We start from the raw sequence: 18,633 nt of genomic DNA, 5'->3' as shown, positions 1-18,633 counted from the left end.
GGGCATCTGCCTGGCGATGGGGGTGGGAGTGGGGAGGTTGGCGGGGGGGGGGGCGGCGCTGAGTGCTGGCTGGAGCTCAGGTTAGGGGTGCTCGTAGCGAAGCACCGGGTAAATGCTTTCCGATTGGCAGGGTCTCCTGTGACTGTGTGACTGCAGGTCTGTCTGGGCAAGGACATCCAGGGTTGAAGATGGTGGAAAAGAGGGATGGAGATGGCTGGAGATGCCCTTCGGGGAAACAAGGGTCATTCCTCCCTTTCCTGTAACCTCAAACAGACCAAGTTCCATTCCTAGCCTTGTACTGGGTGATGCCGGGGCACCGAGGCCCGGCAGCGCCACCTCAGGTCAAGATGGCACCATGCATCAGGAGTGCTTGGCACGGGGCACCCTTAGTGACCAGTAAGAAAGAAGTGTGGCTGCTGCCACCACCTCCAAGGGTAGGAATGACTCTCCCGCTTTCCACCCTAGGGCCATCCAGGAGAGTCTCCTATCCAACATGGAGGGCGGCTGCCCAGGCGGCCTCAGCGAGGCGAGCCAATTCGACAGCGACCTGCGGCTGGCCATGGAGATGTCCGCCAGAGAACTGGCGGAGCACGAGCTAAGGCTCCGGGAGGAGGAGGCCGAGCTGCAGCAAGTCTTACAGCTGTCCCTCACTGAGCAATAGACACCGCCGCCCGCCCGCCCGCCCGCCCGCCCGCCCGGGGCTGCAGAGCACAGGCTCTGGGCTGCACAGGCTGTGCCAGTGAGACAGGCCTGAGGACAGAGGGCCTACACTTCTGCAGACTGCAACCGCCCTTCCCTTCTGTAGAGGTGCAGGACCAGGGGACTCCCCAGAGTGGAGCCGCGGGCTTGGTCGGCAGGGCCCGTCTCCACGCCGAGGGGAGGAGAGCATCTTCACCCTCCATTTGCTGTCCTGCCTGGCAGGTCACACTTTTACTACCAGCTTTAGACAGAACCGCTGAGCCTGCAGGCTAGTAGATGCATCTTAGTCAGAAGTGACAAGCTACTGCGGAGTCAGGGTGCTTTTCCACAGGAGAGCAGCAGCCTTTGCAGAGTGGGTGAGAGCTGGAGACTTCCTGTTCACCAAAGAAACGGGTTATGCTGACCTCTTTATTTCCCTTCCTGTGGGGGCGCCCGCAGCATCGCACCGTCCCGCCCCATCTCCGCCTCGTTCCACGCCTTTTACCCCAGCCTAGAGGATGTGTACAGGATCTATTTTAGATTATGGCTATTTGCATCAAATTAAGATATACAAATGACCACGGATGTTGCCTTAGCCTTAAAAATTAACAGTTTTAAGCCACCTCACTCCACACACTGAGGACCTGATTTGACTCTGTAAAGGCAGTTCCTTTGGGAGCCGCATCCTCCAGGCTAAACCAAAGGCAGCTAATCCTGTCCTTGGAGGAGCAGCTAGGGGGACCAGTGGCTGGGTTCTCAGGGCAGGCAAGCTGGCCAAACCACTGGAAGAGCCCAGCCAGTGCGTTCTGGGCCTGCTCCCATGCGGGATTCCAGCCCAGGAAGAGCCAGGTGCATGGCCTTGGCTTCATAGAGACGACAGGGCAGACTCGACACCAGAAAGGGAGCTAACACAGAGTAGAGGCTCTTCATCCAAAAGGGAGAAACGGTGACTCCACACTGCTTTTTAGAGTTCAAATCAACATCTTTCTGGAAAAATATATTTTTTAACAGAATCTTTTTATTATTTTTAAAAAATATAAAACCAACTCCTCCCATCAGTAGCAATACAAGGTTATGCATTTTAACCAGACTTTCTCAGGCCTCTTTTGGATACCTTTAGTAGTTAACTATTTTGTCTAACCCTCCTGTAAATACCTATCGCATAACAGACCAACTCCTGGGGAACACAGCCAAGGGGACCCTGCACCTCTCTCCTGGCGCAGGCATTCACCCCACGCGGCTGTGCTGATCACGTGGTAAAAAGTACCTTCCTCTGTTCTCTCTCTGTTTCCTGTTATGCTTCTTTGGGGATAGGAAGAGAATCCACCATTCCCAGGAATGTCTGTTTGATACAGCCAGTGTTGCCAGTAAAACGTTCTGAGACAAAGAATTGTGAGTTCAATTCCTTATAGCCAACTGCCTTTTTTGTCACGGTCTGACCCAAATCCCTTCCCTACACACGAGGCCAGGGTGGGCACATTGGTTCTGTACACAGGTTGGTGGTCTGTTCATGTGACATCTGCCAGGAGCAAAGACACTTCCGGGAGTGGCTGCGGCTGTGCCGTGCCTCCCCATGAAGAGATCCTAGGTGACTCCTGCGTCTGCACTCCATTGCTCTGTTTTCCTGAAGTCTGTGACTGTGTCCCCGGAAGTCATTTACAGCAGGACTCAGCACTGCAGCAATCTGTTGCAGCTTTTCCCATGTTCTCTCCAAAAACACAAATAAATCCGCTTCCATAAAGGGTGCTCACAGTGTTGGCATCCGAGTCCTGTCTCTTCCAGCCTGTCCTCCAGTCACCGTGTAACCAGAGCACATACCCCTCCCTGCCTTCCATAGCCTGCACTATGGTGATGAATGAAAAGCATTGGGCAACCTGGATCCTCTTGGTGCACCTGAGGTGTGGGGCCTGCTTTTGAGAAAAAGTGGGTGTCCCCAGCACCCCTAAGAGTAGACTCAGTCCTTGAAGCTAGAGTGCTGGCGGCTGCTTTTAACACATTCAGGTGAAAATCATGACCTCGAAAGGAAGCAGGCAGTAGCTGGGTAACACATGATGTTGGTCCAGAAGGGGGTGTCAGTGTTCTAGGAAACAGAACACCCCTCTGAAGGCATGGGGGTACAATTGATGGATTACTTAATGGGGCACCAAAGCTCCGGTGCCCTGACTAACTAGAACTGAGAAGTTCTACTCGGACACACTGCCAGCAGAGTCCAGGCTCCAGAGCGGCCCAACCTCGGCATGAAGTATAGCAGGAAGGGAAGCTGGCCTTGAGCAGTGGCCAGACCGAGCAGGCAGCAGCGTGGCCTTGGGTGATGACATGGAGGTGGACTGGACTATAGAACCCATAGGTGACCGTGGGACAGTAAATGCTGAAGACCAAAGCGAGCTGCTGAGACCTCAGTTTGGAAATAGGTGTGGCTGCAGGATTCCTGTCCCCAGACAGCGCCCGGAGACAGGCGTTGCAGCTGCACCTCGTGCTCCACTGGCTACACAGGTAATGTGGGGACAGTTTGGCTGAGGGGCCTTGCCTTGCACCCCTGAGTTCCCTTTAGTAGCCCTGGTTGGCCAGAAACTCTTCAGACTCACCTGCTTCTGCCTTAGGAGTGCTAGGATTAAAGATGCGCATCACCAAACCTGGTAATCTATTTTTAAATACTTACTTTTAATCTTTGTGTGTTTGTGTGTCTGTGCGCTGGCGCCCTCGAGCCAGGGCCTCCTGGAGCTGTATTCATAGGTGACCGTGAGCTGCCTGGTGAAGGTGCAGGACAATAACCCAGGGCCTCTGGGAGAGCAGTACACGCTCTTAATTACTGAGCCATCTCTCCAGCCCCACAATTCCCATTTCTAACCTTGTATTTCTGGTCCTATCCTTTGCTCTGGGACACAAGAGTGTGGAAAACTTGCCCCTGGGACTCAGTCACATCCACAGCAGCTGGCTGGTTTACCAAGCAGTGAACAAGTAACAAGGACTACAGGCTTGGCAAGGCTTTAGTGTTTCCTTTTGAAACCTTTACAACAGCAACAAGTATTATAGCAGCATATCAAACAGGCTGGTCATTGAGCAGGCTGGCCATGTCCTGCTGGGCACAGCCTGGCTATGTCTGCTACATCTCAGGATTTTACACCACTGGCTTCAGAGCGCCAGTGTCCCTGCTGATAAGGACAGGAGCACTGGAGAGGTTAGGTCCTCACAGTTGGCCTGGGGACAAAACTGCAGGCCTGTTCTGTCCCCGCTGACTCTGCCTCAGATCTGCTATTTAATGAACTATTTCAGACTTCACTGCTCAGGTCTTCATAGGCAAGTTAGGCCAGATAGTCACTCCCTCACGCACTCTTTCACACACACACACACACACACACACACACACACACACACACACACACCTTCATTAGAGTTTTTTTTAAAGGATTCTATGTAAATGCATGTTTGTCCTTGCGGCTGGCTCCACAGGCCATGCGAGGTGGGCACGCGTGGTGCCCACCAGATGTCAGAAGCGGCACCAGATCCCCTGGAACTGGAGCCATTGGTAGTTGCAAGTCACCACGTGAGTACTGGGAAGCAAACCTGGGTTCTCTCCAAGAGCAGCCGGTGCTATGACCCCTGAGACACCTGTGCCTGACCCGTGTATCCCCCGGGAATGTAAGAGGCGCAGAACAGCAGACAGGGCTTCTCCTCGATTTAACTGACATTTAATGGCTCAGGGTTACAAGGTTCCAGACGTGGCCCCACAGTTGGGAGGTGTTCACATTAGTGCAGGCTGTTAAGTTAAAACACAAGATGATTGTTGCGTTTGAGGAGAAAATACAAGCACAGCAACAACTTTACAGCAAAGTTAAAATAAATACTAATAACCTCTACAACAGAGTAGCAGTGGGAAATCTAGTTCAGTAGCAGCACTTGGGAAGCAGAAAGAGGTCTTGTAAACATAGCATCTTGCACGGGACACACAGCTGAACCCTCTACCCCTAGGGAGAAGGGGAGACGAAGTCTCAGGTCGCCATCTGTCACAACGAGGACATCTATAGGTCTGAGCTGCCCAGAACCTTCCAGGCCGAGGGGCGGCAGGGTGGGGGTAGGGTAGGGTGAGACAGGATCCCAGACCTAGGATGCAACACTGGCTCAGCGCCAACGCAGCAAGGAATGATGACTCAGCACTGTTCCCCAACCAGGGCGTCCGAGGGCAGCGCAGTGGAGTGAGTGTGCTGTGTGATTTTCTTTACTTATTCTCGTGTGGAGGTCAGGGGACAAGTCACGGGCGGTCCTCTCCTTCTACCAAGTTCTATCCAGGAATCAAAGTCGGCCTCGGTGGTGAGTGCCTGTGCCTGCTGAGCCATCTCACTGCCGACACACACACACACACACACACACACACACACCATATGATTGACACACTGACTAAAAGGCTGGGAGCAGGGGAGGTCTACATGTTAAGCCTTCCTCTTCCTCTTCCAAGCATTAGTGATTAGTCTCAGCTGCTTAACCTGGACACTCTGTGATGGGCATGTCTTCACAAGGAACGCTGGAGCTTCAGGCTTTAATGTTAACCAGCACAGCCAAACGAAAAGATGCGAATCAGCAGCCAGTAACTGACGAGAGACAAACAACTCCTGCTAGCCGCTTTCCTAACCCTCTAGCATTTACTGCCTGCCCAGGAGTTCTGAGTCCACCGTGTCCAGGGCCCGCGTGCAACACTTCTGTCCCAGAAACTCGGAGCAGGGCTTCCATGCGGCCGTCACCGGCGACGGATGGGCTTGTAGACACACAGTGCCATGACGATGACGGCCACCAGGAGAATGCTAAAGACGGTTCCCATCAACACTGCAAAGGGAAACAGGTTACTTCATGGACACTCCGGGTTCCAGGATTTATCCATTAAGACAGTGCTTTTCCCAGGGCACTTACTACACAGGGTGCCAGGAAGTAGCCGTGACCAGGCACTCAAGTCACCCCACAGAAAGGGAAAGTAGCCGTGAGCATCCTTCAGACAGCCGGTGCCTGGGGAATGGGCAATGGCGGGCGGGCGGGAGGGGATGAGGCACCTGAGGTAACGGGCAACGCAGGAGGCCCTGGGCTGTCCCAGGGCTCAGCAGAGCGAGGGCCTTGAGGCCAGAACAAGTCCCACACGTGCAGCAAGCAGATGAACATCGGGGAAACCACTGTGTGCAGGGCCTTTCAGGCCACATGTGGCTGCTTGCTGAATTCTTTCTGTATATTGTGTATGTGCATGGTGTAGGCATGTGCGTGCACAAGTCTACACCCATGTACATGTGTGTGCGGGGGCCAACACATGTGTCAGATCTCTTCCTCCACTGCTCCATGACTTGATGCCTTCAGAGAGGGTCTCCCCGGACGCGAAGCTTGCTGTTTTCATCTGGGCTGGCTGAGCAGCCAGGTCTCTGTCATGTGCAGCTTTATATGTGGTGTCAGGGACTCAAACTTGGGTCCTCGGACTTACAGGCCGAGTACTCACTCTTACTGAGGCATCTTCTAGGCCCAATCCCCACTAACTATCAAGAAAGGCCTTCAGTGCCGGGCATGGTGGTGCACGCCTGTAATCCCAGCACTCTGGGAGGCAGAGGCAGGCAGATTTCTGAGTTCAAGGCCAGCCTGGTCTACAGAGTGAGTTCCAGGACAGCCAGGGCCACACAGAGAAACCCAGTCTCGAAAAAAAAACCAAATCCAAAACACCAGAGGTCACCTGATCTGATTAGGTGGGGGAAAAAAGATCCTCTAGCTTCTGTTCTGAGAACATCTCATTATGGAAGATGACAGAACCAGAGCGCCCAACCTCTTCTTTAAAACCTCAAGATTGGATAAGTCAGTTCAGAGGCTAGATGAATCCTGCGAAGGGCCTTCACCAAAACAGCAACAACTTTACAAGCCTGCTTTAAAAAAAAATAATCTGGGCTGGAGAGATGGCTCAGACGTTAAGAGCACTGACTGTTCTTACTTGAGCACAAGTCCTGAGTTCAACTCCCAGCAACCACATGGTAGCTCACAACCATCCATGAAAGGATCTGATGCCCTCTTGTCTAAAGATAATGACAGTATACTCATATAGGTTAAATAATCTTTTACAAAAAGTCTTTTTTTTTTCCCAGTTTTTCGAGACAGGGTTTCTCTGTATAGCCCTGGCTGTCCTGGAACTCACTCTGTAGACCAGGCTGGCCTCAAACTCAGAAATCCACCTGCCTCTGCCTTCCAAGTGCTGGGATTAAAGGCGTGTGCCACCACGCCCGGCTACAAAAGTCTTTTAAAAAACTTATTTTTGTCTGTGTAAACTCAGGTCACTGCGCTTAGCAACAAGTGCCTTTACCTGCCGTGCCAGCTCTGGCTCAGCTTAGTGCATGTGTGTGTGTGCGGGTTAGAACATTCAGGTGTCCTGTAAGTGTGTGTATATGCCATGTTTGTACAGGTACCTGCAGAGACCAGAAGAGGACACCGGGCCCTGGCTTTAGAATTACAGGAGGTTGTGAGCACCAGAGTGAGTGCCGGGACCCAAACTCAGGTCCTCTGGAGGAGCAGAAAGTGCTCTTAACTGCGTAGCCAGTTCTCCAGGTACCAGCTCTCTGTGTGTGTATGTTTAAACTTATTTTATGTGTGAGTGTTTTGCCTGAATGTATGTCTTTGTAACACATGGGTGTGGGTGCCTGGTGCCTGCAGAGGCCTCAAGAGGGGGTCATATTCCCTGGTGCTACAGTTTCAAAAAGTTTCAGCTGGCACTTATGTGGGTGCCAGCAATTAAAGCCAGGTCCTCTACAAGGGGGGCTGGTGCTCTTAACTGAGGAGCCGTCTCTCCCACCCCCACTGTGTTTCTGAGAGTGGGGTTCCCATCTAAAATATTCAAGGTGCTAATGGGAGAAGTGGGGCCTATAGGTGACTGACTACTGAACCTGGTGGCCCAGGCCTTAAAGACCCGACGACACAATAACCAGCCTCTCCCTTACTCTGCAGCTGCCGTCTTCCCCGCCCGACACTCAAAACTATGACCTGCAATCAGCAAATTTATAAATGCTTAGCTCGGTTCCGACTGGGTCTGACCAGGGTTGTTCTGACTGAGTTCCTGTTCCTCTGAAAAGCCGAGACTTAACTACTTTCTGGGCAGTAATTCTGGAGCCTCTGTGCCCCCCATGCCCACCCCCATCACATCCTCTTAACCTGGTCATTAAACACAAAGGTTCATCTTTTCTTGGTGAGGGTGAGAAAGGGCAGAAAACATGAGCGTGCGTGCCGCAGCTCCCAAAGGCCAGGTGTCGTTCTAAGACCTTTCTGGGTGCTGGGACCAAGCCCAGGGCTTCCTGCCGACCACCTCTCCAGGCCTGCTTCTGGGTTTGCTTGCTCTTCTTTTTCCAAGATGGGGTTTCTCTGTGCATCCCTGGCAGTCCTGGACCAGGCTGGCCTCGAACTCAGAGGTCCCAGCCTCCTGAACGCTGGGATTAAAGACATGCAGCCCCACCTGCCAGCTCTTGCCTGCTTTAATATTTATTTTCTTTATTTTATGTAAGTGAGTATGCTGTAGCTGTCTTCAGACACAACAGAAGAGGGCATCAGATCCCATTACGGATGGTTGTGAGCCACCATGTGGTTGTTAGGAATTGAACTCTGAACTTCTGGAAGAACAACAGTCTTAACTGCCAAGCCATCTCTCCAGCCCCTCCTGCTTGTGTTTTTTTTTTTTTTTAAGAGTTCACTTCCAGTCTTAGAATCTGTCTTGAAAGTTTTAAGTCTTTAAAGCCTCTTCCAAAATGTAAGGAAATGGTTTAAATGGAGCGAGAGACTTTTAAGTCCAGCTGTAGTCATAACTTTAGGAAATTGGAAATTCAAGGCTTTTGTCAACTTGACCAGGCACTTAGTTGGCCTGGGCTATTTGGAGATAGGGCATGTAGCTCATGTTAGACCAAGACTGTGTTAAACAAAGACCCAGGATCCATACTGGAGTATCTCCAGCTCCAGGCGATCTGACACCCACTACCAGCCTCATTGGACAAACACACACATGGACGCACATCTTAAAAATATAAAGAATAGCTGGGCAGTGGTGGCACACACCTTCAATCCCAGCACTTGGGAGGCAGAGGCAGGCGGATTTCTGAGTTCGAGGCCAGCCTGGTCTACAGAGTGAATTCCAGGACAGCCAGGGCTACACAGAGAAACCCTGTCTCGAAAAAACAAAAACAAACAAATAAGTAAATAAATAATAAATAAAATATAAAGAATAAAGGAAGAAGAGAAACGCTTAAAACCATGTGTTGGGTACATAATATCATCTGGATTACTATTTGCCTGGAGCCTGATAAACTCCTCTATTCTTCATCCTTGTACCTCCCTCTCCTGCATGGCAAGTCTGGGAACAGGACTGGTGGTTCCAAAGAGAGCCTTACAAGACAACCTTAGTCCACCCGACAGTCACTTCCCATCACAGCTTCATGTTCTGCATCAATAAGCTGGGACGAGTGGAAACCCAAGGATTCTTTCAAGCGTAACTCTGGATTACCTTCAAACGCTTCACTTCTGCTCAAAACGGGCAGCACTTGGTGGCAGGTGAGTCTGCATCCAGAGGGTAAAAGAGACTCCGCCCCCTGCCTTCCCTCCCAAGAGAATCACTTGATCCACTATCAAGGGTGATAAATCCAGCTCTAAAGGGAAATCCGTGAGAACCACCCAGTGGGATGCTGGGTAGGTACCAAATTAGTGGCCAAAACGCGGAAGGCACCAACCAGACTGAAAGGCAGACCACAAATGCCAGGTGGTCACGAATGAGGAGGGAAGAGACGTTGAGAGAGGACAGAGATTCTCTCTTAAGTCTGCCCAGCTAAGCTCCTTTCAGCGCCATGCACTCGTTAGTGTGTGTGCGTGTGTGTAATGGCCACACACAAGCCCCCAACAAACCCCGGATTCAAGTAGTGACATTCGCCACTTCCTACCCGAGTACCCCTGAGTAACACAACTTTACCTCTGGGCTTCATTTTCCTTTTCTCTATTAGGGTTCAAAGCCCTACTTTCCTCATTAGCCCTCAGCGAGGCCCAAAAGAATACATGTAAACAGCGATGAGCACAACACCTGGTGTGCAGGAAACGCTAAAACCTGTCAATTACAAACGCCATCGCTGAGAACCGGCTCAATTCAAAGGACGAGGGATGCAGGATGAGCCCGGCTGCCTAGCCTGAATCCACAGAGCGAGGCAGCAGCGCACAAACCCAGGTCTCCGGCTTCCCGTTCCAGCAGGTGCCGCCAGCACACAGGGTGCGAGCGCTGGCTCCCAAGCCTGGGGCTGTCAGCAGGAAAAGCAGCTTCGCGAGGACCAGCGGCCCAGGTCCGGTCCCGCGCCCCGCCCGCCGCCGCCCGCGCCCCGCACAAACTCCCCGCGCCCGGGTCTGGCTGCAAACGCGCCCCCCACCGCTCACCCAGGTTCTGCCCCCGCAGCACCGCGTAGGGCCGGCTCTGCTCCGGCGGCACCCCGGGGCTCGGGGCCTCGGCCCGCCCCAGCAGGAGGCTGCAGAGCGCGGCGCACAGCAGCATCCATCCTACCCGCAGCATCTCTGGAACCTGCTCCGCGGGGAGCGCGCGGCGCCGCTTCCGCCGCAAGCCCAGCCCTTAAACGCTGCCTCTCTGCGGCCCGCCCACTCCGCTCGCGTGGTTGCCACGGAAACAGGGCAGGTTCCGCCAATCCGGAGTGGTCCCCGTTTAATACTCCACCCCTGACCAACTTCCGGGGGAGAGAATTATGGTTCCGCGCAGAGGGTTCCACTGCTCCAGCAAGCGCTCGCATCAGCCTTCCCTGTGGAAGGCTTTGCTTTACACATCCGTACATTTTCATATTAAATCGTCAACACAGTCTGAAGAAACAGACAGTGTAATCCCGTTTTTTTTTTTGTTTTTTTTTTTTAATTTTTCGAGACAGGGTTTCTCTGTGTAGCCCTGGCTGTCCTGGAACTCACTCTGTAGTCCAGACTGGCCTCGAACTCAGAAATCCGCCTGCCTCTGCCTCCCAAGTGCTAGGATTAAAGGCGTGTGCCACCTCCGCCCGGCTAAATGTAAGTTTTATGTATTTATTTTGGTTCCTTTCGAGACAGGGTTTCTCTGCGTACCCTGCCTGTTGGAACTCACTCTGTAGACCAGGCTGACCCTGAACTCAGAGATCTGCCAGCCTCTGCCTCTCGAGTGCTGGGATTAAAGACGGACATGCACCACTACCACTGAGCTTACTTTTGTCTTATGTATGTGGGCATTGTTCGAGCATGTACGTGTATCACATACCTGCAATGCTCACAGAGACCAAAAGATGGCGAGGGATCGTCTAGAGCTGAATTTGCAGTGTGTGTGTGTGTGTGTGTGTGTGTGTGTGTGTGTGTGACAGAGACAGAGAGAGAATGATACTATATAGGTGCAGTGCCTGTGGAGGCTGCTAAAGAGTGCTGTATATCCTGTAGCAGCTGGAGTCATAAGTGGTTAATGATTTATCGTCTGAAATCTCTCTCTCTAGCCCACAAATTCATTTTTATCCTAAGAATTTTCAAGTATATTGCGAATATCTCGTGGAATACCACACTCACCTATCTGAAATTCAAGCGTATGATGATGGTGGACCCGGGCTGTGCTCCTTTTGAGTTACAGTTGGTGACCAGATGGAAAACACGCATGTCTTCCTACCCGTGATGTTCTGGTGTCCCTGCTCCGGGATCATGCACACCATCCAGTGGCCAATAAGAATCTTCCATCCCTTTGGTTGCAAGGACTAGTTCATGACCTAATGAGTGGCCTGAGTTATAGGCAGCCTCCTTCCATGAGGATTATTATCTTTGATATTATAAGATGGGGGACTCTTTAAATAGCCCTGTCCTAGAATTCACTGTGTAAACCTCGAGTTCATACAGATTTGCCTGCCTCTGCCTCCTGAGTGCAGGGATTAAAGGCGCACCAACATGCCTAGCCCGTTCAATCATTTTTAAGGTTTAGTTTAGTTTTTGAACATGAATGTTTTGCTTGCATGTGTGTGTGCATTGCACGGGTGCCTGGAGCTGGTGAAGGCTAGAAGAAGGTGCATGTTCCTCTGGAACTGGAGTTACAGATAATCGTGAACCTCCATGTGAGTGCTGGGAACTGAACCCAGGTCCTCTGGAAGAGCAGTAAATGCTCTTAACCACTCATCATCTCACAGCCCCTTTTATACAATCTTAAAATCATATTAGCTGATCTTACTTTTGCTGTGATGGTGAAATAATGTAAAATTAATCATTTTAGCTTCTTTTAAATAAAAGTCAGCTGTATTAGGCACACCAACATATATGGACAATTTCCAGAATTTTCTCATCATCTCAAACAGAAACTCCAAGCCCCTTAGACTGTAACTCAGCTGTGTCCCAGTCCCCATCCCCTAGAGACTCATTTTACTTTTGGCCCCTACATACTTATCTATTCGACATCGATACATCGATAGGTCACTATCATATAAGTGGTTTGCCTTATATGCAAACACATTTGTGTATTTGTTACCATTAAGTAACCATTTTTGTGTTTTGTAGCAATCTTTTAAAGCTATCAGAACACACACACACAAACACACTGGATCCAGTCACAAGACAATTATTTCCTGTGGCGGCTCGTCGTTACTTTGATCACCAATGGAACGCAAAGCAATGCCTGCACCTCTCCTGCTTCCAGTGCTGCATAAACGACCAACCCGTTCGTTCACCAGGTTGAAGGTCGCACACAGTTTGCCGGACACGAACATGATTTCCTTGGCAACCTCCCAGAGCAAATGGTTCCCAGATCCGGGATTGCTAAGGGGCTGGGCCCGGAGTGCAGAGTGCACCCCGACTCCACCTCCCCGCAGAGAGGGCGCAGGACAGGGCACGACCCAGGTTCTCATCCTCTGTGCAGAGCTCACCTGGTTGAGCGCCCCGCCCCGCCCCGCCCCGCCCCGTGCCCTGCCTGGGGGCCACGCCCACTGAGGGAGCCAGCCTCAGCCCTGCTCTCCAGCGCCCCTTCTGGCCGATCCCGCGCAGTCCTCGCCCACAGCGACTGTTCCAGGAGCTGTGCACAGAGCATCTGCGTGGCTCCTCTTTAATACCTGAACTTGCGGGATATCTGAGGGGGCCTGAAATCCCATTCCGAGTTCCCCACAGTCCCGCTCATTTCCTAAATGAGGCTGTGTTCCCTTCATGGCAAACAACACCAGTCGTCTGGTCTCCTTATTTCCCTGGGCTGGAAGCAAGGCGAGATCAAAATAAAAATGTACCTTGAGATGAATATTGAAATACCTTGAGATGAATAAAAAAACAGGAACACCACACATCGAGTCTCTGGAACGCCGCGAAAGCAGTTTTAAGAGGGAAACTGAGGTAATAAATTCATTAAGAAGAAAAACAGACCTTAAACAGGCATTGTAATGGACCCCAAGGTTATTAGGAGAGAACGAAGAAACCCAGCCCAAAGCTGGCGGAGGAAACGGACGATACGGGTTAGAGCGGCAATAAACGAAATGGAAAACTGAGAAAAATAGGAAAGATGTGAAGGCGGGGAGGACTTCTTTAAAAGTCAACAAAATTGGCAAACTCTTTGCTATACTAAGGAGAAAGACAAGAAAATATTATAAGACACATTGCACAGCTGTGAAGTCCCAGATGGTCGCTGTGCTGGAGCTTTGGTGGAGGATGGAGACGCTCCTCCTACTGCGGGGCAGGTGCCCAGACACGTGACCCTGCGGCAGGGACGCGGAGCCGGATCGCGATCCCGTGCATCCTTCCTGCTGCTTGACCAAATCCGCGGAGGGGTGCAGCAAGACTGTTTTCCAAACGCTTCGTCAGCAGGCACAGCGCGAGTCGGACTCACTAGTCAACAAATCCTCCCGTTCCTCCACGTCTTAACCGCCATTGGTTCTGGGGCTGGGGGTGGGAGGAGCTGCATACCCCACCCCCACCCCATCTGCAGTTTCTCCCGTGCCATTAAAAGCTCAGTTTTTTTCTATTTAAAGATTTATTATTACGTCTAAGTACACTGTAGCTGTCTTCAGGCACACCAGAAGAGGGCATCATATCTCATTACAGATGGTTGTGAGCCACCATTTGGTTTCTGGTATTGGAACTCAGGGCCTTCAGAAGAGCAGTCAGTGCTCTTAATCGCTGAGCCATCTATCCAGCCGTAATACCTCAATCTTATGCCAGGGAAATTCAAGGTTTTTGGCTTTCCTTATTTGTCAAGGTTTGTCACAAGTATTTCCTGTGGCGGGTTTTTTGAAATCTAATTATAACATATAAGAGGATAAGCTCAAAATGGAGATATATCTCAGGTAGCCTCATTTTGGTAAAATCTTTCATCATGACGGTACATTTTTTTCATACAAAGATTAAATCATCCCTTTATTTTAGATCTGACCTAACACTGACATCACAAGACCATTTAACTTTGAGATTTCTATTTTATGTGCATGATGTTTTTCTTGAATGTATATCTGTGCGTCACATTTGTGTAGTGCCCGGAGAATCCAGACGGTTGTGAGCCGTCATGTGGATGTTGGGGATGAAACCCAGGATCCTTTGGAATAGCAGCCAGTTCTCTTAACTGAGCCATCTGTGGTGGTTTGAACGAAACTTGTTTGAATGCTTGGTCCCTGGCTAGTGGTGGGCGTGGCCTTGTCTGTGTGGGTGTGTCACTGGGGGTGGGCTTTGAGGTTTCAAAAGCCCTTGCCAGGGGGACTCCTGGCTCTCTCTGCCTGCTGACTGCGGATCTCTTTGCTACTTCTCCAGCGCCAGGCCTGCCTGCTTGCCAGCATACTCGCAGCCATGAAGGTCATGGACTGACCCTCTGAAACTGTAAACATGCCTCCCCCATTAAATGCTTTGCTTTTAACGTTGCCTTAGTTGTGGTGTCTCTTTACAATAGAACACTAGGATACCATCTCTGAAGCCCGTGAACTTTTATTGGGAAGGGTGCCGGCTGGAGAGCAGGGTTCTTGTGGTTTCTTCTCTCGAATCCTCCTAGAGTTCCTCTGTCCGTCCCCCATCTGTTGAGATCGCCACCACTTAGTTTTCATCGTAAACAATTTGAATATTATCCTGCTTCTCCTCTTTCAACCTGATATTAAATGGCTCTCTTTAATTTTGCTTCTTTCGTCAAACAAACAAAAAAGACATAATTTAGGTCCTCTTCACCCCTGGCGCCCCACGGGATTAGCTCTTGCCCCTGAATTTACAGCACAGCTTTGATTCCGCCCTTCTGGTGAGTGGGTGCGTCCTTTGTACTGCCTGAAATGGTTTGTATGCTGTCTTTTTAAACCAGAGTACTGAGATGCAGCTCAGACTAGTCTTTTTCCTGCTTCTGCCTTCTGAATACTAGGATTACAGGTGTGTACCACTAAGCATCTCTATCATGTGCACATATGCATTTGTAACACTTTTTACGTAAAAATGCCTAGAGTCAGAAACAGTGCTGTCATGTCTTATATTTCAAAAAAGAAAAAAGAAAAAAAAAAAGCCGGGTGGTGGTAGGGCACGCCTGTAATCCCAACACTTGGGAGGCAGAGGCAGGTGGATTTCTGAGTTCGAGGCCAGCTGGTCTACAGAGTGAGTTCCAGGACAGCCAGGGCTACACAGAGAAACCCTGTCTCAAAAAACAAAAAAACCCAAACAAAACAAACAGAAACCACCATCTTCTTAGTCTCATTACACCCTTTTAACTTTTTCCTAAGAAAGTTGGGCCTGATGGCACAGCTCCTCCAGGCGGCTGGCACAGGGTATCACAGGCTTGATGGGGGGTCTATTGCGTTCAAAGCAATCCCGGGGACTTAGTGAGACACTGGTCAAAGTATATTTTTAAAAGGGAGAATGTAGCAGGAGCTGGGCTTCTGCTGTGCTGGTATAATGTTTCCCCCACGACATGTATGAGGACCTGCGTTCAACCCCCAGTACAAAAAAAAAATCGACAGACACAAGTAAAACAGAGGGCTTGCCATTTTCAGCTTACCCGACTCCCTTGAAGATGTAAGACTGGTGGGTCCGGGTTTTAAGTTTGAGACATTTCTACGTGACGCACTAGGACGCACGAAACCTGTGCTCTGCGGAGCACCACGCAGGAGGGTACAGGTCACTCTGAATGGTCTGTCATGGTCCTAATGTGACCGTCCCAGGTGTCAATCGCTCAGCAGAACAGGCCACAGCTGGAGGCAGCAGGCACATTCTCAGGTTAACACCCCGCGTTTTCTGAGACGGATTTGCACAGCTGCTGCAGAGGTGGGCTCAAGCGATTTTTGGGGTGCAGCCTTCTCAAACGGACTGGCTCAATTAAAAAAAAATGCATTCACCTGTGTATTCACTGCTCCCACCGGATTTCTGATTTTTTTTTTTTTTTAAAGATTTATATGGCCGGGCGGTGGTGGCATACGCCTGTAATCTCAGCACTCGGGAGGCAGAGGCAGGTGGATTTCTGAGTTCGAGGCCAGCCTGGTCTACAGAGTGAGTTCCAGGACAGCTAGGACTACACAGAGAAACCCCATCTCAAAAAAACCAAATCCAAAAAAAACAAAAGATTTATATGGAAGTACACTGTAGCTGTCTTCAGACACCCCAGAAGGGGGCGTCAGATCTCATTTCGGATGGTTGTGAGCCACCATGTGGTTGCTGGGATTTGAACTCAGAACCTCTGGAAGAGCAGTCAGTGCTCTTAACCGCTCGCTGAGCCATCTCTTCAGCCTGATTTCTAATTTTTTGATCACTTATTTTTTTATTCTCTCACATTGGTTGTCATTTTCCTAAAGTTGGAAGAACATCTATGAGGATGTCAGATTCCCTTGAACTGGAGTTAGCAAGACAATTGTGAACTGTCATGTGGGTGCCAGGAATTCCTCTGGAAGAGCAGCTAGTGCTCTGTTGATCACAGAGTCTGCTCTCCAGCCCCCAATCCATGCATTTTTTTAAGATCTTGAAGTTTTGAATTTTACATGTGTGTGTGTGTGTAAAGTCTAGTGTGTTGCCTTTTACTGGGTAGACAGTCTTGAATAACACATTCAAGGAAGCTCACTTGGTCCGAATCAATACCTAGGATCTTCTCAGAATAGGGGAACCCTGCCTGCACACACCGAACCTGTGTTCCTGGGTCAGATCATGGCATTGACCAGTTGGGAGCCCAGGGTGATCTTTGGAGGGTGACTCCAGTAGCTCCAGAGCTGCTGGTGAGATGGCCAGCCAGGAAAAGGAATCATACATTCTTTTTAAAGATTTATTTTATGTAAGTACACTGTAGCTATCTTCAGACACCCCAGAAGAGGGCATCAGATCCCCATTACAGATGGTTGTGAGCCACCACGTGGCTGCTGGGATTTGAACTCAGGACCTCAGGAAGAGCAGTCAGTGCTCTAACCGCTGAGCCGTCTCTCCAACCCCTGGAATCACATGCTTCTTAATGTCACGTTTTATATATACTAGCGGCTCTCAATCTGTGGGTCGCATCCCCTTTTGGGGTCCAACCAGTCCTTTCACAGGGGGTCACTTCAGACTATCCTGAATAGCAGACATTTACATTATAAGTCACAACAGTAGCAAAATTAGTTATGAAGTAGCAACAGAATTTAATGCTTGCAGTACCGGATCCCTGCTGTAAGGGACAGCCACCTCAAGATGGCCATTTCTTATGATGGAAAAGGAAGGGCCTGGATGATGTTCAGTGAGTGTCCTGTACGGGGTCACAAGGCTGTGGCTCCCACCCGGTCCCTCAAAGACAGGCCCCGCTGTGCCTGCCCTGAAGAATCTGAGGTGGGGTTTTGGTGAGGTCCGGGGATGCAGCAGCCTGTTCTCAGCCAAGCCTTTGTGCAAATGCTTCAGCAGGGGCTCAGCATCCAGCCGACATAGGTCACCTTCCTGCTCCGAGGCCGCGAGAGTCCAGGCAGTCCCGTCTGTCCTTTCACGACAGCATTCTGTCTGCAGAGGAAGTTGTGGCCAGCTCTCCACAGCTGAAGCAACCCCACACAGAGGTTTTTGATACTTTCCATCCTTTCCCAGGTCCGACTGCCAAGAGCTGGCCTGTCTCCACATCTAAAAGATCTTAAATTAATACAGCTACGCTCATCGGCTGCATTCTGTGAGTCTCCGGAGTTTCTGAAAACCACCTGCCTATCCATCGCATTCAGAAGAAGCCACGGGTGCCTGTCTACAGCTGCCTATTACCTGTTCAACCCGGGATGAATATCTTTGTGATAATTCACGCTAGCATCTAACAGGACCATGAATTTAACTGTTAACTTGCATTATTTAATTTAGCTACTGAAAGGACTGGAACTAAACCTTGCAGTTTTAAATGACTTGCATAGGCATAATGGGGGAGTGGGAGGGCGGTGTCTCCCTCTACCGCAGCTGATCCTTATTACTTTTGAAGGAGTCCAAAGCCTTCTTTCCTGTTAACACAAATACAGAGCCTCTCCCCCAACATAGTGTGTCCTTGGTCCCCCGGTTTGATGTAGACTGACTCAGTCCAGCAGCCTCCTTTTGCTAGTTAGGTCTGCTCTGTTTTGACCTCTCTCAAAGAGGATGCACATCATCATAACCATTGAACTTGTAACCACCTTCATTTTGATAACTTAAAACAATTGGATTTGTTTTTTTTTTTTTGAGACAGGGTTTCTCTGTATAGTCCTGGCTGTCCTGGAACTCCCTCTGTAGACCAGGCTGGCCTCAAACTCATAAATCCACCTGCCTCTGCCTCCCAAATGCTGGGATTACAGGTGTGCGCCACCACCGCCCGGCTCAATACAATTATTGTTACTCTTTCATGAGACAGGGTTTCTCTGGGTAGCCCAGCCTGACATGGATTTTCTCCGTAGATTAGGCTGGCCTCAAGCTCACAAGGAACCTACCTGCTGTTCCTGTGTTTCTCTCCCAAGTATTGAGAACAGAGGCCTGAATTTATTTAGTATATATGTACCGTTTTTTCTTAATTTAACAGCCTTCTCTGTATCTCGACTTCAT

General features: G+C 50.3%; 2 protein-coding genes across 4 annotated transcripts in view; one reads left to right on the top strand and one right to left on the bottom strand.

Moving 5' to 3' along the window:
- Ankrd13a (ankyrin repeat domain 13A) overlaps window positions 1-2,430 on the top strand; it is a 30,542-nt gene extending 28,112 nt beyond the window's left edge. For all 3 annotated transcript variants that reach the window (XM_052167538.1, XM_052167536.1, XM_052167537.1), the window contains exon 15: window positions 466-2,430. In XM_052167538.1, the coding sequence (XP_052023498.1) occupies window positions 466-599 (134 nt within the window). In that variant the 3' untranslated portion in view covers window positions 600-2,430. The remainder of the gene's footprint in view (window positions 1-465) is intronic.
- A 1,750-nt stretch (window positions 2,431-4,180) lies between these two features.
- C22H12orf76 (chromosome 22 C12orf76 homolog) lies at window positions 4,181-10,247 on the bottom strand. The gene is made up of 2 exons (XM_052168695.1): window positions 10,084-10,247; window positions 4,181-5,496 (listed from the first exon to the last, which is right to left on the bottom strand). Exons 1-2 carry the CDS (start codon window positions 10,214-10,216, stop codon window positions 5,411-5,413), a joined length of 219 nt encoding a protein of 72 aa, XP_052024655.1. The 5' UTR covers window positions 10,217-10,247; the 3' UTR covers window positions 4,181-5,410.
- Between the last annotated feature and the right edge of the window lie 8,386 nt (window positions 10,248-18,633).

This window comes from Apodemus sylvaticus, chromosome 22 (genome assembly GCF_947179515.1).
Source record: "Apodemus sylvaticus chromosome 22, mApoSyl1.1, whole genome shotgun sequence".
In the NCBI taxonomy this organism is placed as follows: domain Eukaryota; kingdom Metazoa; phylum Chordata; class Mammalia; order Rodentia; family Muridae; genus Apodemus; species Apodemus sylvaticus.
Note: the sequence above shows the minus strand (reverse complement) of the source record. Positions and strands in the feature narration are given on the sequence as shown.